The sequence below is a fragment of the Semicossyphus pulcher genome, unplaced genomic scaffold (genome assembly GCF_022749685.1).
Source record: "Semicossyphus pulcher isolate SPU_LCO1_2020_fin unplaced genomic scaffold, fSemPul1.0.p SCAF_23, whole genome shotgun sequence".
Classification (NCBI taxonomy): Eukaryota; Metazoa; Chordata; class Actinopteri; order Labriformes; family Labridae; genus Semicossyphus; species Semicossyphus pulcher.
Genome location: NW_027211697.1, coordinates 6,486,598 through 6,512,387, shown reverse-complemented (window position 1 = coordinate 6,512,387; position 25,790 = coordinate 6,486,598). Strand labels below are relative to the sequence as shown.

Sequence of the window (25,790 nt, the reverse complement as noted above, 5' to 3'; positions counted from 1 at the left end):
AGTTTGTGGGACTGAAACTTCATGTAAAAACTGGTACAAGAGCTATGACATCACAAATAAGCTCACTAATGATGGCAGACCATGTGTTGAGGGTTATATTGACATACACACATTTTACATGCATTTGAACGATATTGTTCTTTTTAAATAATATTTGTCCACTTGGAATTTATTTGCACGTTTGTTTTTACGCTAATTTAAAATACAGTGGACGAAAATCATTGTGAACAGACGACTACCTGCACCTGTCTGTCGCTGGCATGAGATGGCTGCATTCTCAAGTATACCCAGAATCCTCGACTTCAGGCGGGTGCCACGGTTCTCCGCCAATCACAAGGGCAAAAAAGAGTAGTCCAATCATAGCGAGACAAGACAGACATGGCTGGGGACATACGCATGCGCCTTGTCACCACGGAAATAAGCGGTGTACTGGCCGGTATTGATTAGCTGTTAGCTTGTTCTTAAGAGAAAGAAAGTTGTCTTAATCTTTATCTACATTAACTTTTAGTCTTTTACACTGGAGGTATTATGATATTATTGTTACGACATACATACATTTGCCGTTTTTATTAACTTGTTGGGTCAGGGTTTGCCTTTAGCTAATGCTTTAGCTAAATTCGCTAGTTAGCATATTTTTTTGCTATCGGCTTTCTCACAAGAAGTTGTTATATTCTGTTGAAATACGTAACTGTTTATTACAAGCGGGTCTACACGATTTATTAATCCGGTTTATTTTTAATAACAGATGTTACGGAATGTTCTAGTTGTTACAATGTAGTTCAATTTTTTTTGTGATTCCTGTGCAGCTAAATTCCTGTCTAATTCTCACCCAGTGTAGAGCTGCATCATAATCATGACCTGTCAGTACCTCCTGCTGCTGATGCTGCTAAGGCTGGGAGTTTCAGCGGTAGAAGTCCTACGCCCTCGCGGTGTCCCTCTCTCAAGTAAGCATTTTATAATTAATTTACAATTAATGAAACGGATCAGTCGGTAGTTGAAGCTTCTCTCAGGAGCTTTCATTTGAGTCGATTTTAGAGACCCCTGTGGACAAAACGGAACCTCTTTATCTCTGAACTGAACTTGTGCAATACATGTGTAACTAGTATTCCGTGATGAAAGAAATATTCATGCTGTATTTTATCTGTCAGACATATTACTCAATGGGAATCTTTGATGTGGAAATTGTAAACAAAGGCAATTTCGGTCTGTGTGCTGTTAACCCCGTCTGACCGACCTGGTGGCATCAGTGACAGACATAAAAAAAGACTATATAGAAATATTCAATCCTCTCACTGGTGGTCTCGTTTGCTTTGGTAGGTCATTTAGTGGCATTATTGTTTATTTCAGTCTGTTTCATAACCAGCTAACAACTTCTTGCAGGAGCTTTATCAGCTCTGTATTTACTTTGTCTTTTTTTTTTTTCTCCTTTTTTTCCATTTAACTTCAAAAGAACGACCGTTCTATGAGGAGGGCAAACCCTTTACTTGCCTGGATGGCTCCCGCACTATTCCCTTTGACAGAGTAAATGATGACTACTGTGACTGCCAGGATGGCTCTGATGAGCCAGGTTCGTATTGTCTGCATGCTGTAGCCTGTACTGCCATAGTACAGTAATACATTTTTTTATATAATGCACTGAAGTAGATATAAAAGTAACTGATAAGTGTAGGAGTTCTGCTTCATCAGTATTATTTTCTTTTGGCTAGTTCATGAAGTCATTGACCACCTATATTTAATTTTAATAACACCTTTATTTGCAGGCACGGCTGCTTGTCCCAATGGCAGCTTCCACTGTACTAATGCAGGTTACCGACCAGCCTTCATCCCTTCGTCCCGCATCAATGACGGAATCTGTGGTATGAGTTTTAAATTGCTGAGCATTTCTTCTCTGGTGTGTTGTGTGGGCAGGATTCTTTTAAACCCCTTTGTTTCCTGTGCAGACTGCTGTGACACAACAGATGAGTACAACAGTGGTGCTGCCTGTCAGAACACATGCAGGTGGGGATTTTCTTGGATTATAACCTTAATAACCTATGTACGCTTAACAGTCTTAGCCTGATATATTCCCACGGAGTCTATAAATGTACTTGCATTCAGAGTGAGTTTCTGGTAAAGTTAAATGTTTTTTTTCATTATTATTATTCTATTTCACATATCTGATTGCAGGGAGCTGGGACGCAAAGAGAACGAGAGCCTGCAGAAGATGGCAGAGATTGCTAAGGAGGGGTTTCGACTTAAGCAACAACTTATCCTGGAGGCTAAGAGAGGCCTAGAGGATAAGAAGGTGTGAATTGACAGGAACATTTTTGCTGTGTAATATTCAAAATCCACAGGTCTGAAACATATATTATCCCACTGTCGACGAAGTCTTTTTATACAGAGATGCAGACACTTCAGTAGAGAGGTTGGAAGGTGTCTTCACCATTAATTGTATAAGTAGCCTTGACCTAATGCTCAGAACATCCTACACACTCACTCAGAATGGGCCTGGTTTATGTTTGCTTGCAATTTGAAGTCTCCTGTAAAAATGCAAACATTTTAGCTATACAGATTAGAAGAGTTAAAGATGCCTTTAAAATTATATTGAGATTATTGGTGGCAAACTGGAGTCATTTTAATTTTACAACAGGTTTTTTTGTGGCCATTGTTGTTCTTGTTGCAAATGACAGCTGTTTTCTTTGGAGTGGATGTTAACTTTTTTTGATTTATGTTGGTCTCATTATATTTGTCACAACAGACCAAACTTACAGACGTACAGGTCAGTAAGAAGGATCTGGAAGAGAAGGTGGAGGCACTGAGAACTGTGAAGGAGACCGCAGAGCAGCCAGAGAAAGAGGCTAAAGAGCGCCATCTCAAGGCCTGGGAAGGTAAATCGAAATTTGGAAGTATATCACCATCTACTGTTTTTACATAGCCTTACATTACAGATAGTAAAGAGAATTTTATTAACATTCTTTGATTTTGAGTTGCCTTGGTGCCCCATGAATTTACAGAGCTCAGTGAAACTTTCTTGATGAGCTGTAGTAGCACTGTATAGAAATAATCAGATGTTTGTTTGGTTTTTTTTTAGATGAAAAAGCTGTCATTCGCCTGGAGAAGGAGAAGGCTAAAATGGCTAAAGTGTTTCTTGAACTGGATGATGATTCAGACGGTTTGTGAGTATCAGCACCCTTCAGAACCTGTTATACCCACAATGAAGAGTATTAAAGTCACTTTCAACAACACAGTTGTTAGAAATTTTACAAGAAAAATGCTACATTTTAAATACCTCTTTACCTTTTTCTTTGGAATCAACAATGCTTATACAGCAGGCTTAAAAACCTGAATGTGATCTGATTATTACCATTTCTGACAAAACATGTCAGAAAATAGATATTTTCTTATTAAAACATTCTATGTTCTTGTCTTTCATGTACACTTTGGCTGAACTTGTGGACTGGTCCAAAGATTTGTAACTTTAACTCAGAAAATTATGTATTTTTTTGTTTATCTCAGTGTCTCAGTGGCTGAGCTTCAGTCCCATTCTGAGCTTGACCCAGATTCCGATGGTTCTTTAACAGAAGCAGAGGCTCAGGTAAATATTTTCTTTTTGTTTTCTTCCTATAAAAGCACTGCTGTTAAAACTTGTCATTAAAGGAAAATATGAATTAAACTGGGAATATTGTCTTTGATTCGCACAGGGACTGTTGGGAGGAGTGGACACAGTTGACCCAGTAGCATTTGAGTCTGTTTGGAATACCATCAAAGAAAAATACACATCAGAGGTAAGAAGCTGACTATTTTTTTAATGAAATTCATGTGTGTCATCCTCTGCTTATCTAAAACAGTGGATCTCAACTGGTCCCACCTCCGGACCCACCACCACCTCCTTGATGACAAATTGCGACCCAAATTTCAGATTTTTTCAACCACTCAAATTTATTCAATGAAAAATGGCGCAGTTTGGACCTGAGACAGAACTAAACATAAATGCAACTACTGTAGGGCTCATCAAGTTTCAAGAATGTAAGTGTAGCTGGGATTACCCAATCAGTGGATACATTGAGTGTGACTAAACTACACTACTACTGTACGCAAGTCATAGGACAACCATGTCCTTCAAAATAAAAGCGCAGCATCAACGTTTTTTGTTTTTTTGGCTGACCGCCGGGGTCAGCCATACAAACGGGTCTGTATGTGACTGACTGACTGAGTAAGTGACGGTACTTTCACATGCATAGAGAGAGAGAGAGTTGCGACATCGCAATGGCGGATCATGGAGCATATTGGACCTCCACTGACGCGACTCGCTGTCTGTAGGGATCTGGATACTTTGTTCGGGGAGTAGGCGCGCTGCTCGTCCGCCCGCACCTGCTTTCAAACACGTTGTCATCGGCCTCATAAGGACAGTCAAAAGCGCACATTGACCTAATCTGGTCAGCCACATACTAGGTTTTGACCTAGTCTTGTTTCCAAGCACACATCCGTGACCCACTGAAAACAGCTTTGCGACCCACTTTTGGGTCCCGACCCACCAGTTGAGAACCACTAAATCTAAAATGTGCGACTCTCTTTCTGTTCAGACCAGCACAGACACCCCAGCACCAGCGGAGACTCCACAGGAGGAGCCAAGGGACCCGGTCTCTGAAAATGACTCGGAGCAGTACCCTGACGATGACATCCCAGAGGAAGAAGAGGACGACGACGAAGAGGATGATGAAGACGACCAAGATGAGGGAGACTATAAGGTAAGCTTTATGAATCTCTCCTTCAAACTTCTTCTGGACGACTCAAGTTTATTTTAGTGAGTCACTCTTGTCTGTGTTTGACATGCAGAGCCCTCCTACAACACAGACTCAAGAAAAGAAAGATGACGATGATGAGGGGACTATGCCACCCTACGACCAAGAAACGCAGAATATCATTGATGGTAAGTGTGTGGATGTAAAAGAGTGACTCAGCCTGTCCTCAGCGATAAGTGAGTCATGCTGTAAAATATCGAGAAGAAAGCACAGAATCAACCGGATACATACTGGTTTGAATTTTAATGTGCTATCTTGAAAATCATCACTCATTCGAGTTTATCAGGAAGCTGTGTTGCTTTTATATAAGGAGGTATACTGCTTCTTTCATGTAAGGCATGATTTGCTTTGACTTACTGTATCACTGCGTGTGTAAGCACATCATGTTTACGTGTGTGTGTTCGGAGTGAATTTAATTGAAGGCTATTTTTGTTTCCCAGCTGCTCAGAAAGCCAGGGATGAGTTTGATGAGGCTGAGAGGCATCTCCGGGAAGTGGATGATCAGATCAAGTAAGTGTGAGAATGAATATGAAGGGGCTTCTTGTCAATAATGCAAACTGTGTTTGTTGCTAGGATTTTGTTGCACTGTTAATGTGTTGGTAGCTGAAGACTGTTATATAAAAAGAAGATGAAAACATTGATATGCTTTTCTGCAGGAACCTTGATAAGGAAATCTCATTTGACTTTGGACCCGATGCTGAGTTTGCCCACCTCTACAATCAGTGTTATGAGCTGACCACTGGCGAGTATGTGTGCACTCTGTCTTTGTAAAAAAAATAAGTCCTGTAATTTTGAATCGTAGAAGTTTCTACTTCTGAAGGATTAAGTTAATGTTTTGCTTTCAGGTACATCTACAGGTTCTGTCCATTCCACAGAGTGTCCCAGAAACCCAAGCTTGGTGGATCAGAAACTAACCTGGGGTACGACAGAATCTGCATTGTTCTTTAACGTTTTGTTTTGCTCTGTTTTTTGTCCACACTCGACTCATCCCGTTCTTTGCTTTTTGTAGAACGTGGGGGAAATGGGCAGGTCCAGAGAATGACATCTACTCTCTGATGAAGTATGACCATGGAACAGGGTGTTGGCAAGGCCCAAACAGATCCACCACAGTGAGTTTCAGCCTCTCAGCCCTGACTTAATTATTTTCTTTACTTGTTTATTCACCCAATAGATGTTTCTAATTGGACAAAGCATAGAACATCAATACTCTTTGTCTCTCAGATTAAGTTAACTTGTGGAAAGGAGACTGTTGTGACATCTACCTCAGAGCCCAGTCGCTGTGAGTACCTGATGGAGTTCACCAGCCCTGCTGTCTGCCAGGAGCCCCCAAGCCTGGATTCAGGGCCCAGCCACGAAGAGCTCTAGATCATATTTGTGAGTAACTTGTGAGTAAATTCGACCATAAATATTTATTGCGGTAATCCAAAACTAGATTTTGTGGGGTCCATACAGTATAGTCTGTTGCAAGACCATGTATTTTCCCCAATACGGTGTTAAATTTGTACCATCGAATTGCGGCAAAATTGGGTACAAGAGTCAAGGTTTTGAGAAAACAATGTACTGCACCTGCACTCCACAAGTGATCGCCCTTTTGAGAAGGTCTTTACTTCAGCAAAATAGCAACCAGTGACTCACAGCTGCATATTGTGAAGATGTAGCAACATTTTGTCGTGAAGAAAATCCCTTGTGCAGTTACAGCGTCCCTTTAGAAGAAGAGCAGGACAGCAGGGAGAGCGAGGTAATGGCAACATCATTTGAGTTCATTGTAGCTGATAAGTAGAGGATTAAGAATATACTATTGCAGGCAAATAATTCATACAGCAGCAGCATTTTCTCTGGATACATTATCAATAAACTGGCTTCTGAATCTATATATTCTCTTCTTGCTGGTGCAGTATTACATTTGCATCCTGCAGACACCTTAACTCTAAACTTGTTCACAGGATGTGATGGTTCAGCTTTTTTGCGGTTTAGATCTTGGGTATTTTGAATTTCAAATTCTCTCAAATTTTCTCTTCAGTGAGTCTGTCTCTAAGATTATTTTTTTGGCTTTTGCCTTTTAATTGAGTAGGACAGTGGATACAGTCGGAAATGAGGGAAGAGAGAGTGGGGATGACATGCTGCAAAGGGCCGAGGGTCGGAGTTGAACCAGGGGCCGCTTTGTCGAGGGCTGTGCCTCTATACATGGGGCACACGCTTTAGCCTCTGAGCCAAAATGGCGCCCCAGGCTTTAATTTTTGTTAAATAGAAACACTTCCTATTGCATTAGGTATTATATTAGAAGATTTATTCTTTCCATTTTAAACTACTTAACTGTGTTTATATGGGAACGTTAGGCTCTGTGGTTACACATTGCATTTCCTAGAAATTGCTTTTTTCAGGTTCTGTCGTTGTTACTATGACTACAGATAATGTATGAACAATAATATATTGTTAGCTTTCCTGTTTGGCCCCGCCCTTATACTATATATCAGGTGTAGCTTCCCTTGAAATACACAAGTATATAAGAGGCTGCTGTAACTTAAATTATTTATTATTAAATGTGTCCAGGACCCAAATCATTACAAGATCTAACCCGAATGTTAATGTTGACCCCAAAATAACACATGGAGTGGATACATCACAGGTGTAAAAGCTCAGTCAGTGGAAATTTAACCTACAGGGATTAGTTGCAACCAAATTGCCCTTCACTTTAACAACTAGAAAGTCATTACTTCAGCAAACAAGCCATTGAAATAAACGTCTCCACCGTTGCTTTTGCAGGTTTTTCTAGAGGGACCACAGTCACTGCAGCAACACGAAGTTGCCACGCGATGAGCAGCTCCACCTCGGTGTCCATTAGCAATCAAGAATAAAGGATGGAAATTCCAATGAGTCCATACATCCATTTCCCACTGACACCTATCGTGTTGGCTCTCTGAATTTTGTCAAATGTAGTCATTCCATTGTTTTCTCAAATAAAGTTCATTTTATCATGTTCCAAACTTGTGTCCAGTATCAGCCATTTTTATAAAACGGAGCTTTCTATCACCCTGATGGCTTTCAAATCAGGTATATGATGTTTGAATTTAATGTGGTAGTAGTAGTAGTTGTAGCACTAGTAATAGTAATAGTAGCAGCAGTAGATAATATATTCCTAAAACATAACTGCAAGTTAAATATTAGGTATCTTCTTTCTTAAATCCCAATCATTTAGTACGCTACTTAGTCTGTATTCTTTTTAATGAGATAAATAATGTATATAAAGGAAACGTGTCATATTTGCCAACAAACCAGCCTTAGTGAATGTATACACACGATAAAAGATGCATTCTTTTAATCTATCAGCTCATAATGTTCAGTCATATGCTTGGACAGGCACAAAAAACTGTGTCACTCAATATTTGTAACTTTTATTTTATTTTTTTCTGGCATGTAAAGTACAAATAATTAAACAATTCCATGAAAAAGTCTTCAAGCGTCTTCAGCTGAAATCCCAGTAATAAATATCCTAGACTAAACTGAAAGGTTTATTTTTTTTTTTCTTTGTTAAATTTTGACATTGTTCATTTGGTCATGTTTGGAAGTATGAGATTTTGTATTTCTTCCACTGACGTTGGCGTCAGTAGAACTGTTTTGATAATTTTCACCTTTGATTTGTTCTACCATTCCAGGAAAATGTAAGAAAAACATCACTAAGTTACTGCGTCCCCTCTTCTAAATAAATAGACACAAAATACAGTTGGTTGAGAAACAGAAGGACCACTCACCCCTTTACTACCCTAGACACTCCCAAGAAATCCTTCCTGCTGCTTTTTTGAACTCATTTAAATTTACCGGAGCTCTTAACCGGGTTCTCAATGTTACTTGGTGCTACAGAACATCTTTGTTTCAATAGCACAAATTGATATTGGAATTGATACAAAGGATCTCATTATCACAATGCTCTTACAGAAACAGAACCCTTTTATAATTTTTTTTATACACCAAACCTTCCGCTTACACAGGAAATCATCTTGAGAGTGTTTCAAACCAAGGACACCCCCTCTGTTCTTGGCTAGTTGCTGGACCCAGGCCGAATGGGCCAAATGGGCCGAAGCCTCGCTACAGGGGCTGTCCCGTGTCTCAGGGGTCCACTGAGTGGTTGAAAAAACAAGACTGTGATTAGATTAAATAATTAAAAGATATTCATTTAACAAGACAAACAGAACACAGGCAGTAAAGGCATAACATCTAGCACACAGCATGTATGTTTATACACTTCAATTAGGTAAATATAGCAGTGCATTCTTTGACTATGGAGAACGTTTCCAAATCGTACTTCTAAAGCTGTTTTTCTATTTGTCCCCCTTTTTAAGAAACGAAATGGTGTAACCACAATTTTGGCAAACTTAAAATCTTTTAAACTTGCAAATATAATGAAATAAACCATAAATATACACAAAACATACTTTATACGAGGCAATAATAATAATCATAATAAATAGTTTTTAAGTTAACAATAAGTTAAAACTACAAGCTTAAAGTCGCCCAAATAATACAAGTTTGTTGGCGCTATTTTGAATTTTTTCTGTTTAAATTATTTTATGTTGCAACAAAAGCTACCACAGACTTTTACAAACACAATTGAACACAGTTTGATTGAAATAAAAAAATCTAACTAAGTCTAAAATCTGCATACACTGTAAAAACTGCAACTAATTAAATAATGGAAGAAAATAATAAAGTGTACCCAATCAATGCAACCAAACAAAATCTTTGACCCATGTGTGTTCTCTATGGCAACATCAACAACACAAATACGCTAATTTAACAAGTGAGTCTTGATATGTAAATGAAATCAATAAATTACAGGAAAAAAATGATATTTGAAATTGACATGGGCTAAAACTGATGATATATTAGACAGTATTCCTTTCAAGGTCGTTGAGAATTGCTCTTTTAAGTCAGCCAGATATGCTTTTTGTTTGAGCTTGCATGGTCAGAGCACAAATTAGGGGCTGAGGAAGTGATTATGGACATTTATAGATCAGAGCTCTCATTGCTTGTTTGATTTTCTTAATGAGTCTGTTTCCTTTGAGTGTTTTTGTCTGAACTTTTGCTCCTTTCTCGTTTCCGCAAACCTTTCAAGTGTGACGTTTAATTTCTTTTTTAAAAAATATATATCATTTGTAATCAGTCAATATAAAAACAAAGCACATTGCACTTACTGTTCCATAGGAAAGTTTTTTTGTCTTTTTAAATGATTATTGTTGTTGTTGCTCAAGCAGTGTAGTACTGTTTCCTGCCATGGTCCTTGGCTCTCTACTGTACATCAGGTGTAGGTCTCTGTAAAGACTGTGTATGAAAGGTCATTTGGGGCTGTGGGTTTGGTTTGTGGGTTGACTGTACTACATCGGACATGGCTGGGTAAACAGCTCCAGCTGCAGTTCAACGTGGCCTGTTATCTCGGTTGTTCCTAACGTCTATCACTGTTCTCAAGTGCTCAGTCCTATGGTGCTCTCTCTTGCAAATTGCTCAACCCAAAATAGCTCGATTAGTCCTTTTATGTGGTCGGCTCTGGACACAAAAGCAATAATCATTCGGGGCATTTCGGGGAAGAAACAGTATGAGTCAGATCGAAAGATGCCAGAGTAAGGTGTGCAATGTTGACAGTTTTAAAGGATTAAATTGGTCACAAGACAAAGCAGATGGTATAAATGTTGGGGGAAATACATTATATGGATGCGTACAATTTTTCCTTTGTTAAGAGGTGAACTGATTCATCATATTTTTCTTCTGATATGCCTTTTTAATCATTCGGTTTCCACGTGACGTGTGCAAATAGGATTCCTCGTAGATGTTTAATTTTAAGCATTTGGTTTAGTGGTTTTAGGATTTACAAATGCAAACTGATATGCGCAACTTAGATATTTAAAAGTAATGATAACTGAAATTGTAGAGGGTCCTTATTCAATAAATAACATAGATTTGTACAGCAATTACTCAGGGAATTATATAGTTAGTCTTAATTTATCCTTCTTGGTACTGACTTGCAAAGCAATTCTTTGGCAAAAAATCTAATCATAAAGAATCATGCTCAGTGTTCACTATGAATCTGTATCACTGTTGGAGTCTGCGTTTTACCTTTTTATTTGCAAGCAGCTATTCAGTTTTTCAGCTGGGCAATGAGCCAGTCTCACTGCAGCTTTGTCTGGGATTCTCAAGTCAAAGAACTTCACTTCACTGCACCATCATTAAAGCAACACTGTACACAACTTCAGGACAAGAGATGTGAGTGTGTCTACGCACTCAAAAGTACAGATGTGTCTGTCGGGTTGTACCCCCAACTTTAATTTTAATTTTTTTTTTTTACATCTAATTTGTTTTTGTTTAGTTTGTTCAATCGTTTTGATATGGTTAAGTTTGTACGAGATACAATGTTCCTTCGCCCCCTCCCTAAATCCCCACCCATACACCGCATGCTTATTCCCCCTTGCTCTGCAAAGATCAGAGGGTTTAAAATAAAGCCATGCGATGTCCCAATTTTTCCAAGCTTAAGAATCTGTAAAAATTCAGCACAAGGTCTTGTTCCTTTGTATGTATAAAAATAGATTTATCTCTAATGTAATCCTTTCAAAGAGATCGTCCTCTTTGGCTAACACAGCGTCATTTAGAAAAGCAAAAGCAAAAACGTCTTGAATATACTTGACCTTATTTAATCTATTATCATGTGCAAATGTCTTGATATTGCAAGACATTAGCTCTCCCCATGGTACATCTAAGTCTTGTCTTTAACAGACATTCAACTAGACAGGTTGGCATTAATGTTTCATCAAGGGTGCCATAAATAATTTTCATGCAGTTGGGTTGGGGATATTTTGAGATATGCTATTTTTGTAGTAATGCCAAACAGATCTGAAGCAAATAAATAAATATCATTCTGCTGTAAACAGAAGTATAATTATGACACTAATTTGCAGGTTTGATGTTGTACAGTCATCGTTTGAGAGGGCAGGAGTTCAAAGTTTCTGGGAAGCTTTTAAGAGAATAGAGGGGTTTAAAATAAAACTGAGGAACATTTGGCAAAGCTGAAGGAAGTGGTAATCTTTCTCCTAAGAGGAAAGGTGATCATTTTAACATTGCCAGATATCATTGCTCACACACCTGACCCTTCAGTCAGTTTTAAATGCTCCGTTATTTGGAACTGAAGTTCTCTTAATCTGCTCTTTGCAAGTTATTACTCTATATGTTCCACTGACCTCACTTATTCCAGCTTCTGTCCGTTCACCAGACTAAAGAATAATACCGGCGCTCTTCAGTTTTTTGCTCATCTGTGTTATTTCTCCACAGACCTGTCAAAATGGTTGTTCAGTCCATGGAGTGTGTTGATAAAGAAAGATATATCACCCCAAATCATAGATGACAAAGCCATCCAACTTAAAATAGCTTGTGGGTAATCTTAAATACAGGTGCAGTGCAGAAATGGTGCAAAAAGAGAAAAGACACCGGTACTCTTCTTTGGCTGTGGCTGTGTTATGGTGAAACCCTCGCACTCGTCGCGCTCTTGCCCACCGGAGAATTGCTAATGAACGCTGTCACCACGGGAGCACTGCCACCCTGCTCTGAGTTCACAGACAGTCTGCGTGTGTGGAATCCATCCTGAAGATAGATTAGAAGAAATACAGGAACTTTCTCTGTGGACTAAATATTTATATATCTCCTAGATTTTGATCTGTGTCTGTGTGATACATAAGTGTACTATTGTGTTGTTCGGCGTGGGACTGTGAGGGAAAGAGTGATTCTGATGGCCTTCGGACTACTCTTCTCAGTGACCAGTATTCATTGGTTGACCTAAATCTAATTGGGTCTGAGCTAACAAGCTCACATAGGGTAGAGAAACTGCCTTTACGCTAGGCACCACCTAATGAAGGTCAGGAAACAGTAGTCAAAGTTTCTAGAAAATGCTTACATACTCGGCTATTATAACCACCTTAAATATTGAATATATAGTTATATTTTTAATAGACGTATATAAGAGAACACTGTTTTTTAATTTCATTTTCTTTGATCTAAAAAAATCGCTGATTCAAAATGCCCAAGTGTAAAAAAGTGACTACATCCTCTCCAGCAAGATAATGGGAGAGATGATGGGGTAAGAGTTTGGGTAAATTGCACATATTCGTTCATTTAAATTTTTGATCGTTTTGTTCATCAGTTGTCATTATTTGCCTGAATTCAATCAAAGCACTCAGTACACATTCTCTGTCACATTCGTTAGACTGTCTCCTAAATAGATAGCTCTTGCCCCTACCCAACAAACCAGCTACGTACCCCTTTCTAATTCAATCCAGGCAAATATAGGGAAGGACTAGCATGTTGTGTAAAGAGAAAAGAAAAACTCCACTAGTGTGTTTGTTCGAAACTCTGACTCGTGTATGCTTACGTATGGATATGTTTGGTCATGTGTGTGCATGTGTGCGTGTATCTGCATGTTCGTGTTTGTGATAATATACTATGAATTTGTGTGAGAATGTGTCAGAGAGAGACTCAGTCCAGGCCCATGTAGAGTGATGGCAGAGGGAGCTCAGGTGGCTCTCCCTGCAGGTCGAAGGAGCTGGTGCCAGCCGCCTCTCTCTCAGGCCTTGTGCTGCTTGCTGGTCTTGAAGGAAACCTGCAGCACGCGGTCACCCAGGCGGTAGCCATTAAGGCTAGCGATAGCCATGGCGGCTTCGTCGTAATTGGTCATGGTGACAAAGCCAAAGCCCTTACATTTGTTGGTGGTGAAGTCACGGATGACCTTGACATTGGTGACAGCACCGAAGGGCCCGAAGAGCTGCCACAGGACGCTCTCATCCGCCTCGGGGGACAGGTTGTATACAAAGATGCACCAGCCGGCTCCAGTTGGACCAGTGAGGTTGACTCCGGCCAGGCTGGTCATGCTGTCGATGGTGATGGGGGAGAATCTGGGGAAGAGAGTGGGAGAACTACCATGGGTGTCATTCTGAAGTTCAACACAGCATTCAGTGATCTAAACTGTCTCTGATGGGCATGTTTCTCAGTGAGAAATGATAAAGACTGTAGTTAGGTATGGAGTCGGGGGACCTCATCTCCATCCCCTCTGCTGTACAGTAAGTAGGTAAATATGTGTGGGCACCACAGTCGCTCCAAACTACCTGCTTTCATACAAAATGGCACTGTGTGCCCTGAGACACACACACCCACACAATGTGCATATTTTCTCTGCTGACCAAAGCCTATGGAAGAATTAAACACATGAATCACAATGTTCAACAAAAATCACAGTATTGAACAAAACACAGAAACCTAGAGAGGGATGAAAAGCAAATCGGAATCAAATCATACACAAACTGGAGCAAACAGAGGAGACGTAAACGGAATCTGGTATGTCCATGCTGGTGAAAAAAAGGGGACATTAAAGCAACTGAAACTGACAATGTTAGTTCATAAATAAATACGTAGAACTTATTTCTATTAATTCAAAACAAAAGAACGAAAAGGTTAAACAAAGCCATGCCAGAATACCCTGCTGTTGGAAGGCTGCATCAGTGCGTATTGCAATTACAGGGAGTATTTTGTAGTCTGGGCTGCTTCTGTGACATGGCTAAATGGGCTGTGGGCTTAAAGAATTATGGCCATTATATCTGATTTTGAGATGAAGTCAGCAGGTGGTATTCCAGGCACTTTGTTTGAGGTTTAATTTTGGCATGGATGCTTTTGAAAGTACACCTTTGGCATTTACCTCTTGACTCCGTAGCTGGCGTTTAGTAAATTGTCGAGTCTGCAACGCAAGAGGGAGAATGAAGGGGATGAAGAAGTTAGTTATGAGATCTACAAGGAGGGGGGGCTTTCAGTTAACATGTTGCTCCTTCACCAGCTGGCCTCCAGAGGGCATCCTTCACTGCATCGCAGTCCCAAACCATCCAACCTCAAACTGAAGGCGTGTTAAATATGTCTCAGCTTGTATTTACTGTTCATCGTTGTTTAAGCTCCAAATTAGATTCCCCTTAAATAGTTTAATGTAGGATAAACAGATCCTGTATCAGAGGTTATTTCACATCCACAATATCCATACTCACTTGAGAGGCTATGTACAATTAAAGCCTTTCTCTTTCAGAACTATATTCACAATTACTTCTATAGATGTGGCCAACATCTAGCAATTTCCACTTTAGGATGGCTATAAAGCCTATGCAGTATAGGCAACATTTAATGATTCAGTGTAATTCTTGCTAAACAAAGATTTATTTAGCTTTTGTTTTTTATTGTATTTGGAAAAATCAAATCTGGTCTCTTACATTGGTTTTGAGCTGTTATTTGGATCTGGTCCCTTTCCAAGTGAAGGGATCATGCTGCAGTTTAAAAGAAAGTCAGAGAGAAAGAGTGAGAAGGAGGGACAATGCAATATTGCCTATTCCTTCTTTACTATCAAGCAATGATGTTGCTTAAAGGAACAGTGATGCGTTAATATTGACATAAAGCGCTTTTTTGTTTTTGAATAATTTAGATTACATATTTTTTCTTCTTCAAAAACTCGGGGTGTGCCACTTCATCTTCATTCTGATATATTTATTCTTAGCTATTCTCTGCTGTAGTTGAGGCTTGACAATTTCCTAAAACCTTTAAGAGACACTGAGCATTGACTCATTATGATATTCCATGTCCAACTAAAACAATAACATGTCGACACACTGAACACTTTGTCATTGTAAAATAGTGGGATACGGCGTTTGCTTAAGCAAGACAACACAGCGGGGTTACTTGACCTTGTAACAGTAGCTTTTTTGCAGACTATCTAGTCATTAGCTGGCAGGCATGAGTTTGGTTAAGGTTCAGTACCTGAAACGCTGAGTCTGGTGGTGCAGGGGCCCCGTGTAGCGGCGGGCAGCCGTCTGGTACAGCTGAGTCAGTAAGGCCTGGCCTGTCTTCTGGCTGGGGTTGTTGGCGAACTTGACAGTGATTGGCTCAGCGGCACCCAAAGGCTTCTGTCCGTTCAGTCCCTTGATGGCCTCCTCCGCTTCATTTCGCTTGTCAAACCGGATGAAGCCCACCCCTCGTGATATGCCTGCTCCGAATAAGAAAACAGACCAATGTTACTACCTTGGCATCTCGGACGGACTGCTGCTGCTGCCTCACACTCTTTGATTCAGACCGATATAAGTCAAGGGACAACATGAGAAGTTAAATAAGGCTATACCTGTGACCTGGTCCACTAGGATGCGGGATGTGATGATGCGACCGTATTGGGAGAACAACTGTTCCATGTCCTTCTGGCTCATGGTTTTGGGGAGCCCACTCACGTATAGGTTGGCATCACGAATAGATGCTGAGCTTGGCCGGGCATATGACACCTGAAACAAAGGGATTAAATAAGTTAATGAGTGAATTTAAGTTTCTTTCCTCAAGTTTGACTCAGAGAAGTCGTAAAAAAAAAAAACTGACTTAAGGAACATGCTATGAAGACCTGATGTAACCCCATTGAGTTCCAAACAAGTTCCCAACAAACAGCCTTCATTAAGACTGATTTGTCCTCATTTGCCATCTCCACAGTCCCAACTGTCTTTCTGCTATCTGTGGACTTAATAAGTGCCTTTAAGCTCCCACTCAGCGACAATGAATCAGTCACAAACACAATATGAAGACTGTAAACATTACCCCAAACTGATACCAATCATCAGTTAACAAGCCCAAGTGTCAGCTCTGTTTTGCACTGAAAAATATCGTCTTTAGTTGATGCACTTTTTCTGAATTCACTGGTGACTTAATTAGTGCACAGCCATTTTTGGTGCGTCTGTGTTTATATCCCTTATGGTTCTCTGCTGGTCTACTTTTCACAACATTTTACATCCAGTGCTTGGAATATCTGCTTGATTGAAAAAAAACCCAACATGAATATATTCTTGTTTTGGTGCTGACAGGAGCATGTGAGCACATTCGTGGTAGATAATCCAGTTCAGTGCATTGTTGGCAGTGCTGTGTTTGTGTGTGATGTAGAGACAGAGTGAGTGTTGTCTGAGATAGGCTGATCTGCCCTCCCTGCCCTTCCTCCTTCCTTTGTCTCTATCCTCTTGGGGGAGAACAGCTCAACTGGCAAACAGCAAACAATGTAAGTGCATCACAAGACTTGCAGGATCCTTGACTACTTATAAACACACCGTTCAGGCACACACATTGCCTGGATTCATTTGTATTTTTAGAATAAATAAAAATGTTAACATTCTTTTTTTTGAATATTTAATACATTCAGGTTTTGCTCAGTGCACAGGCACAAAGACAGCTGTGATACGAATTAAAATGAGTTGGATATTATCAGTCAAATGAATACAGGTGCTCTGATTTCATCCATCAGCACTAAGCACCAGTGTCTTTTGTGTACACAGACAGACTGTGTGAGCAGGAGGGTTGTGTGGTGCAGTGATTAGGGTGTTCTGGACGAATCAGGGGGGAGTTGCTGTGTTCGGGGAGCAGAGGCTGCCCTATAATTAACCCTCTCCCTGTCGCTCCCACAGTACAGATGGTGCCTGAAGCCCATATGGCCTCTAATCCCGTCATTGGCATTCTGCTCTCTGAGCTACCCCCTACCCTTCCACTGCTGCCCCCCTCCCTCGCAGACTCACCCATGTCTATTAAAGCCTTCTGCAAAAACAGAAGGAAAAAGTATTGTATTGACGAGAGGACGTATTTCTCTAAATGTGAGGAAATGATTTTTAAGAGGCAGAATGATACATCAAATTATATAATGGGTGTCGTAACACAAAATCAATGATATAATTATTTTCATAACAATCAACACTTTATCTAGCGTAATAAGTTATTTTCTTTTGCAAACGGTTCTATGAGATTAAAAACAAGTCACGTATTCGTTCTTTCAGAGTGGAACCATTTCTAGTTCTTGACTCAGCCTGCTTGTTGCTTGTTGTTTGATCAGCCATTAGTCACAATAGCGTCCCCATTCCTGGACAGCTGTTGGGAGATCACCTGCTCTGCTCTCTCACAGATTCGATTTCTCAACCCTGCAGTTAGTCAAAATCTTTGATCTACTTTGATCGGGTTTGGGGGATGGAAGGAAGTAGTGTTTAATAATATGCCCCCTGTTTCCCCCATCTGATTCTGGGACAAAGGACCCCCCTAATTAGCCTCGACCAGAGGCAGATGGGGTAACCTGGACTGACCCTTGTGCACCGCAGTCAGCCTTCCTAATTACATTTCCATCACAATAACCTCTGCATGCTGTCCGCCCCTTGCTTTCTGACCTCCACTCTCCTTCTCTTTTCACCCCTTCTCTCACTGTCTTTGTTCTAGCCACCGCTCCCTTCTGCCTCCTCCTCCCCATTTTCCTCCTCTCCCTCTGTCACGTCTGCCACCACCTTTCAACACCCCCCCCCCACTCCCCCGCCCCCCTTGACTGAATCTGCACTTCCTTTTTTTTTGTCTAGCATGCCGTCAAGAATGAAGACATTCAGGGTGAATATTGGAGATATCTGAGGGTCTGCTCACCTTGATTGTTTTAGTCTGCAGTTTGAGACCATTGAGTGTGTTGATGGCCTTATCTGCATCATTTGGATCCACATAATTTACAAAGCCATATCCCAAACTCTGACCTGGAGGCAAAGACAGAACCATAGAGGTGTAAGGCCTTTTCCAAAACACACATTAGTGATTATGTTTTCTTTAACATGGACAGTGTTGTTACCTGTTATCTTGTCTCTGACTAGCTTGCAGGACTCAATCTCTCCGATGCTACCAAACAAACTTTTGAACTCTTCCTGGGTCATGTTCTGAGGCAGATAGTTGACGATCAGGTTGGTTTTGCTGTCGTCCGTGGAGCCGTTGGTGCTAATGACTGGACCGTTTGGCAGACTGGTTCCGCTGGGACCGTTGGACACCTGGGTTTCCATGGTGCTGATTATCTGCTGAGGAAGAGGGTGGAGTTAGATTCATAATTCACAAAGGACACAGCAGTGTAAATGTGCACGTGCTAATATTCAACATGTTTAATTCATGTGCCGATATAAACCAGACACACAGACTGTGGAAGGCTGCGCACTTTGTCATCGTCAGAGGGAAAGGTCAGGAATCAGCATTGCTAAAATGGAGATGGATGCAACGTCTGATTTATCATCTCCCCTCCCCCACTTTAACCCCGTCCTTCCTCCTCCCTAGCTCCCTGCCTCTGGTCCTGCAGATGTCACAGTCCTTTCTCCTTACTCCTCCCCTCCCCCCACTCTCTTCCAGGGTCAAACACCATTACATCATTACACAGGGACGGATAATAGTGATGGTGGTGTGTGAGGCTGGGCGAGTTAGCGTGGCAGGGGTCGAGATGACGGACAAAAGGGAGCGTGGCGATGTTAAATGGATTTTGTGCAACAATAATTGAGGTGTGGTCGAAAAATAAGCTAGGATTACACATTTGTCCTTCTGACTTCTTGTTAGCGATCTTTGTGGTCAACTGACATTTATTTTTGCGCTTTATTGTTGTAGGTTAGTGCACGGCATAGTGTCTGTGTCTCCTGTGTTACACAGTGTTGCTTAATTTGATCCACAGGGATTCTCAAGGAGCATCTGTTTGGTCAGAAACAAAACTTCCTGCTCCACTTTCCCTTTCCTCACACTTAACACCTAGTTCTTTGTGTCTGGATCATTATTTCCAGTGGAAAATTACTGCAAACTCTCTGCCTTTGGGTAAACAAAGGACGAGCATTCAGTGTAAAATGATGTTTCCTGCAACCATTTCGGGCTCATCATCAACTATTTTTATCCTAAAGCATCATTAGACTTTACATTTTACTGATTGCAACACAAGTTGCTAAGTATGTAAATAAGTAACTCTGGTCGTAACTTAAATTAGCCTTCAACATTAGCATGAGTGTGCATTTGCAGTACGTTTTCCAGTAGGCAATTTGTTGCATTTCACTGTCTGTACTCCTTCCTCCACAATCAAAAGTATAAGGTGTTTGGATAAACAGTGTGAAAGCGTATACAGTGTGCCAGCACTGCCAACATGTAAATTGTTATGTCAGATTGTGGGTTTGAGCTGTTCCACATCTCGAGCTGGTGGGTGTTATGAGTGTCAATAAGGCTAAATGAGTCTCCTCTTAAGCTCCTGTGGTATTACAAAGAAGTTGGAAGCATCAGAGAGAGTAAATCATCAACCTTTAGAATCGTCTCAAAATTATATTTAGGGAATTTCCTGACTTAAAGGAGCAGTACGATAGGTATCATTGAAACATAAATATTATTTATAACAGACACTTTTACCTGAAAATTAGCCCCAATGGACTTGTGGGTCTGATCCTTTAATAAATCAAAACCAGCTTTATTTTAATTCCCAAAAAAAGGTTGAGAATTTCATCTTCCCTCAAGTATTTTTCTTCATTAGTGACCGAGGAATGATCCCAGACAGAATGAATGTTATTGACCCAGATGAGGAGTTTCTGCAGGACTCTTAATCTCATTGATTTTATTCACTGCTCATCATCCCTTTGTTTTAAAACAAGGTCTGTTTTCATGTTATTGCAGTGATTTCTTTTTTCGTTCTTTCTCCCTTTCCAGCATCTGCAAATGGGTCCGTCTCGCCTGCCTTTCTCCCCTCGTCTCTGTAAGCTGCTTTTGCTTTGAGCTTTACCTCCACTCAGGTTGCCCAGGTAACAGCCCCTCAAAGACTGCATTGTTTCTAATGGCTTTCTTACTTTAGGCTAAGTGTGTGTTTGTGTCTGTGATTATTAGGAGCAGATATACAGGTCAGACATTTTTTTCCTCCATGTATTAATATTCTATGGCTCGGCAGAAGCAAGGGAATATCAGCAAGTCAAATTGATAATGACAAGGGGAAAAGGAGCACAGTGACGGAGTTAAGACAGCCTAAAAATAAAATACATCAGACACACATCTACGCACAAAGGCAGTGTTACGTAGATAGCAAACTGTCACATCAACATTTTGATGCACGCCTAAAACGCCTGCTGTCTTTTTCATGCCATTATGAATTATGGTTCGATTAAAACAAGGTGGAATGAAGCTGTTATATTGCGGTTTGGTAAAATTAACCCTCAGATGTTGTTGTGTGATGTGAAACATCCAAGTAACAGAAATATGAGCAACTGACTGTGTCCCAAATATGACAAAAGCATTTTGAAGGGATGAAAAAAAAGAACATATTAGGGGCAAATTTGACTCGCCAACTGAAATAACCCTCAGCGTGGCAGAACACACATCCCTAGTGAACACAGTGAAGTTATATAATTCACAGACCCACTGAGTAAGGGCTGGGCACTGAGATTGGCTGACACAAGCAGCAACTAAGAATTTTATACAGAAATAGAGGAGGACAGCAGCTTTGAAGTTCTTTGAAACAAACAGAACAGATAAAAACCAAAGGGGACTGTTTCATCTTCGGGCTGTCATTTTTCATTTTGTATACCAACAACAGAAATTAAATAGTCTAGAGTTTGGTTTGACGTAACCCAATTACTATGACATGAAGAGACAGTACAGGAAGGCTTGCAAAAGCACGAATAGTCTCAATCCGCCCTGTATAGATCTAGTTCAGCTTTAGGCTCCAGACATTTCCCACTGCTGGAGACATCAAATATGTTTATTCCAGGGGTATCTTGTAACCAAGACGTGCTGGATGTAAATAGGACCTCGCTCTTTGCTGCTTAAGATTCTCTTTAAACACATTTCTTGTTAAATCTCTTATCACAAAAACGTTTTTTAAAGCCCCTCTTTTTAAATTCCAGTAGTTAGGGTAGCACTATTTCTATTTTGGGGTTCTGTGAGATCTCCCTTAATATTTAATGCACTGCATCAGCATCGCCCACACATGGTCGCAGACTTGCACGCAAACAGGAGCCCTGCCTCCTCTGCCAAACACATGAACCCAGACTTGCACGCAAACAAGAGCCTTGCCTCCACTGCCAAGCACACATACCACCTACACTGTACACAATCAAATTACAAAACACAGAAGCATTAGACGACTAAATGTAAATGCGGGCTGTGTTCTTTATCCTCTGATGCCTTCCCAATTCTTTTCTGCTCCAGATGCAGCTGCGGGGTATACTGTACAGAAGAATCATTGCTCCCAAATTAAGTCAACACATGATATTTGCAACGTTATAGGTTACAATGTGCCGAAATATACAAAATGAGATGATCACCATCATGTGTTGGATTGGCCTGCAGTGTTTGGTCATTATAGGCTCAGTGTAGATTAAAATCCTCTAATTGTGTAATATTTGTATTTTAGTTCTTTTGTCAAGATAAAAACTGAAATCCACATAGAAATGTTAAATTTACATTTTGTAATGATGACAATGATTTCTGCTTTAAATATATAACCTTTTCCCTAGTCCACATTATAATGCATTATATAAAGAGTTTTATTTCTCGAAGGCATAAATCAAAACTGATTGCTAGGCTGAAGTGTAAACGAGCCTTCTAAATAACACAGATTACAGGATTATCCCAAACAAAGGGCATTAGCCACACTCTCTGCAGCTTAAGGGATCATGGTGGCAGCTGTAAAACAACAGGACGACAGGAGTCCCAGCTCGTGTCAGCCATGCACCGAGCCTCCGTCCTCTATTCTCCGCTCCGCAGACGAAGAATAAAAGATTTCTAAAAGATTTCGGCTCTCTGACTCGCATGTGCTGCTTTGATAAGATGGGAGCCGACAACGTCAAAGGCTCGGGGAGACAAATGTGTCCTGCAAGTCCTTGTAGCACGCGGGGCGCTCTCCAGCGTGCTGAAAAAGGGAGTGGCCTTCGGACGGAGGCCTGTGGATCCGAGCAAAGACCACCGAGCCGTTTTATTTTATATTTAACTGACTTTATAAACTATTTAAATATCTTATTAATAAAAAAAAATCGCATACAGTTATTTAAATAAGACAGATGTTTGACACACTCCCTCGATTTCTCCGTTTCTCGTATTTTGCCCTCTTTTTTTTTTAAAGGCAAGACTTGTGAGCTCTGCAGGCATTCATGAACCGGAGCGCCTTTTTGCTGAATAAACGTATTGAAACGACCAAACAAAAGAGCCACCCGTTCCTCCTCTTCTCCCTCGCAGAGGCTATGGCAGCACTATGAATATTAATGTAAACAGTGGCGCTTTGTGTCGTGGCCAGGGGCTGCAGGACTCTCCGGGAACAATGACTGTTACAGTTGCCAGCCACGATTCAAAAACGCAATGATAAATCAAATAAAATACCACCAATCCGGATTATTTATTTGGTTATTTGGATCGTTTTCCCTCACAGAATTTAAAAGTCTTATATTTAGAGATAGTTGTGGTTTAAAGGATGGTTAACTGGCAGCATTGGCGCTTATAATTCGAATGCAACTAAATATTATCAGATAGAATACAGTTTTTCTGTTAACTTAAAACAATAATATATAGGGCCGAGTTCTATTCAATTACAATGTTCCCTGTGTAATAAAACGATCAGTATCTGTGTCTGTAAAACGTGATAGTAATAACAGCTAGCCCATGAGATTAATAGTGCAGTCTGAGAGATGGAAGGTACAGTCTCTGCCTCTTTCTTCCCAACAGGCTTGATATTTGTTGCTGATAATTACATGAAGTCATTGGCAACAGGAGGCAAATCACCGCTTACATAACATAATTACATTTAACGTCTCATATAAGTTAGACAGGTCACGTCTTAACTGTAAAACAACAGCACGACAGGGAGCCTTTTCATTTTCATATTGTGGATATGAGACTAAAAAATGCTTTCTAACCTCTTACATTAAATTCTGTACCTGCCCAGTATTTTAACTTGACATCAAAGGACCGTTGTGACTGGTTTACAGTGAAGGCCTCGGCTGCCCTTGTCCTTGAATTGTGTAAGTGCCTTGGATAGGTTATCTGACTCAACGCTTTTATTTGCTTGGCACTGCGGTACAGGCATGGAGGACTGCGGACCATGTGGATTGGAGCTACAGCCTCTCGCTGTGATTCTGTCGAGGCATGCAGGGGACAATAGGTAATGCACAACAAAGAGAAGCTAAAATTGGATTTTGAAATGTGTAAAGTGGACATGTTGGAGCCACACAGATGACGAAACAGCGTGCTGTCCACCTTCATTTTGCATAATTTTTTTCGAAGACATATTTTTGTCCGTTTCAAATTGGGTGGAATGAGATCTTAAAGTTGTTCATGGACCAACTCCCACCCTCACATCCTGTTCCTGCTGTGTGATCAATTATTTAGTTTGTGTTCCTTCTATTAGTCATAGACTGAACTCCCTGACTCTTTGTCACCTGCACATTAAATCACAATTGTAATTCATATTTTCGCTATTCCCCAAAACTAAACTATTAAAATAGTTGATGTATTTTTGTCCCTTTAACAAGCAGTGTTTTTAACACCTGCACGTGGGCTTGGGCCGAGCAGCATCCGCGCCAATTCTTGGTTTTATTCTCTAATTCCTGGCTTCTACAATTTAATGCAAATGTGTCTGGTCTTAATTGGTCTGCTGTGAACATTAAAGCATGTCAAGAGGTAAATCGGAGTGGGCCTTTTGAGGCTTCAAGGCCCTCGTTTGGTGCTCACGTCCACCAGAGACACGCCCAATCCGGCGGTCGGCTCAGAGCAAAGCTAATTTATAACCGCGCGCATCTCCTTTTATCCGAGCAGCGCAGCGCATGGCCATCTTGTACTGTATGCGATGTGAAATTCGCTTAAAATGGAGATGTCCGTGCGTGTCCTTACTGTCGCGGCCTCTGTGATTTCCAGCCCATTTACTCGGCAACTCGGCAATGCAACGAGAACCCTGAAGTATTTGGACTTAGTCTGATTCAATGCAAACCGATGGATGCGTAATTTCCCTCCTCCCCCTCCCCCTCCCGGAGTGACTCGACCCTTTTTTCTTTTGCCTTGCTGGATGGGCCCTCAGCCTCCGAGGCATCATGTTTTGTCTCAGAGAACCGTCTCCAGCATCCCTGTGCTGCACCAGGCAAAGAAAGCGAGTCCTCCCCCCTCTGAAGCCAGCGCCTCATCGCCTTTCTCCTTCTCCATCACTGTTATCCTGCGGAATTCCTAAATCTTGACGCCTGCATCTAGCAGGCAATGTAATCAAAGCTGCGACATTGAGGCAGCCGGAGTGGCTGTGATACAAAAACGTATATGCTGTGCCATCTAAAATGGCAGGATAAAGACTTTATCCATCGCCGATGACTGCAGGCTAAAGCGCAGCCGGCATGGCGCATCAGTCAGTATGAGATTACTAATTGCCACTATCGATCGTTAATCTTGTTATGATAATACGGCTTTGTATTTTAGAAACAATAACTGGACTCTGATCCAGAGCTCAACTGTGTTTTGGCATGTGGGCTTCGCCATGCAGCTCTCTTCAAAATGATAACAGTCTCCACTACAGAGATATCAGTAAGATGTGATGTAAATCTGTGTTTGGCTACATCACATGTGTACATGTATTGAAGTGCAATAACAAACGCAGAGACTGAGATACAATGTAGGCATGCTGCTACAACACCCCCTTCACAAATATAAAAGAAATAGAGTCATACGTACAGTAACCATTCTTGACGTACAATGAAAGAAATCTAGGTCCTTCTTTGCACTGGTCTTGAAGCTGAGGGCTGAGTCTCTGTTGCTCTTCGGCCTTTATATTATATGGCCCTTATGTCAGGAGTCCAAATTAAAAGAAAAAAAAAGAAAAAAAGGAAAAAAATACAATCTTCGCCAGGGAATCTCAGCCCTCTGAGATTGTAGGTGTCCTCTATAGGATGAAAATGAGGAGAAAGGGGTTTTCTACTGGATGATGATGAGGGAGAGTGTTCTCTCCGAGTGGCGTGGGCGATGGTTCAGAAAAAAAGAGAAGCAGTGATCCTCAGCAGGGTGTGTCCAGGGGAGGGTGTTCTGGTTCTGCTGTTTTTATGTGTAATTCCCTGCTCCTCTCGCAGTCTCCTTCTGTGCCTCTGCTGCAATGTTCTTCTTTTATGCCTCCTCCTGGCTGGCAGAGCGCGCTGCTGATTGGCTAATTGTGCAGGGAGGGTACTA

The 25,790-nt window shown here is 40.9% G+C and overlaps 2 protein-coding genes across 13 annotated transcripts; one reads left to right on the top strand and one right to left on the bottom strand.

Annotated features, from left to right (window-relative positions):
* Window positions 1-425: 425 nt before the first annotated feature.
* Window positions 426-7,758, top strand: prkcsh (PRKCSH beta subunit of glucosidase II). Of its 2 annotated transcripts, none has more exons than XM_069674038.1 (18): window positions 426-523; window positions 834-944; window positions 1,451-1,567; window positions 1,761-1,856; window positions 1,941-1,998; window positions 2,167-2,284; window positions 2,738-2,867; window positions 3,071-3,155; window positions 3,496-3,574; window positions 3,681-3,764; window positions 4,563-4,727; window positions 4,816-4,909; window positions 5,222-5,291; window positions 5,438-5,527; window positions 5,627-5,701; window positions 5,791-5,890; window positions 6,003-6,155; window positions 7,545-7,758. In XM_069674038.1, exons 2-17 carry the CDS (start codon window positions 854-856, stop codon window positions 6,144-6,146), a joined length of 1,596 nt encoding a protein of 531 aa, XP_069530139.1. In that variant the 5' UTR covers window positions 426-523; window positions 834-853; the 3' UTR covers window positions 6,147-6,155; window positions 7,545-7,758. The 2 variants fall into 2 exon arrangements, with proteins under 2 accessions (XP_069530139.1, XP_069530140.1); XM_069674039.1 differs by having other exon boundaries at window positions 6,003-6,166.
* Window positions 7,759-8,163: 405 nt separating this feature from the next.
* Window positions 8,164-25,689, bottom strand: elavl3 (ELAV like neuron-specific RNA binding protein 3). 11 transcript variants are annotated; one of them, XM_069674040.1, is made up of 8 exons: window positions 25,302-25,689; window positions 18,454-18,670; window positions 18,258-18,361; window positions 15,958-16,111; window positions 15,600-15,828; window positions 15,059-15,112; window positions 14,503-14,541; window positions 8,164-13,726 (listed from the first exon to the last, which is right to left on the bottom strand). In XM_069674040.1, the coding sequence occupies exons 1-8, from the start codon at window positions 25,308-25,310 to the stop codon at window positions 13,378-13,380; spliced, it is 1,155 nt and encodes a 384-aa protein (XP_069530141.1). In that variant the 5' UTR covers window positions 25,311-25,689; the 3' UTR covers window positions 8,164-13,377. The 11 variants fall into 11 exon arrangements, with proteins under 11 accessions (XP_069530141.1, XP_069530144.1, XP_069530142.1 ...); XM_069674043.1 differs by having other exon boundaries at window positions 8,164-13,705; XM_069674041.1 differs by having other exon boundaries at window positions 15,600-15,825.
* Between the last annotated feature and the right edge of the window lie 101 nt (window positions 25,690-25,790).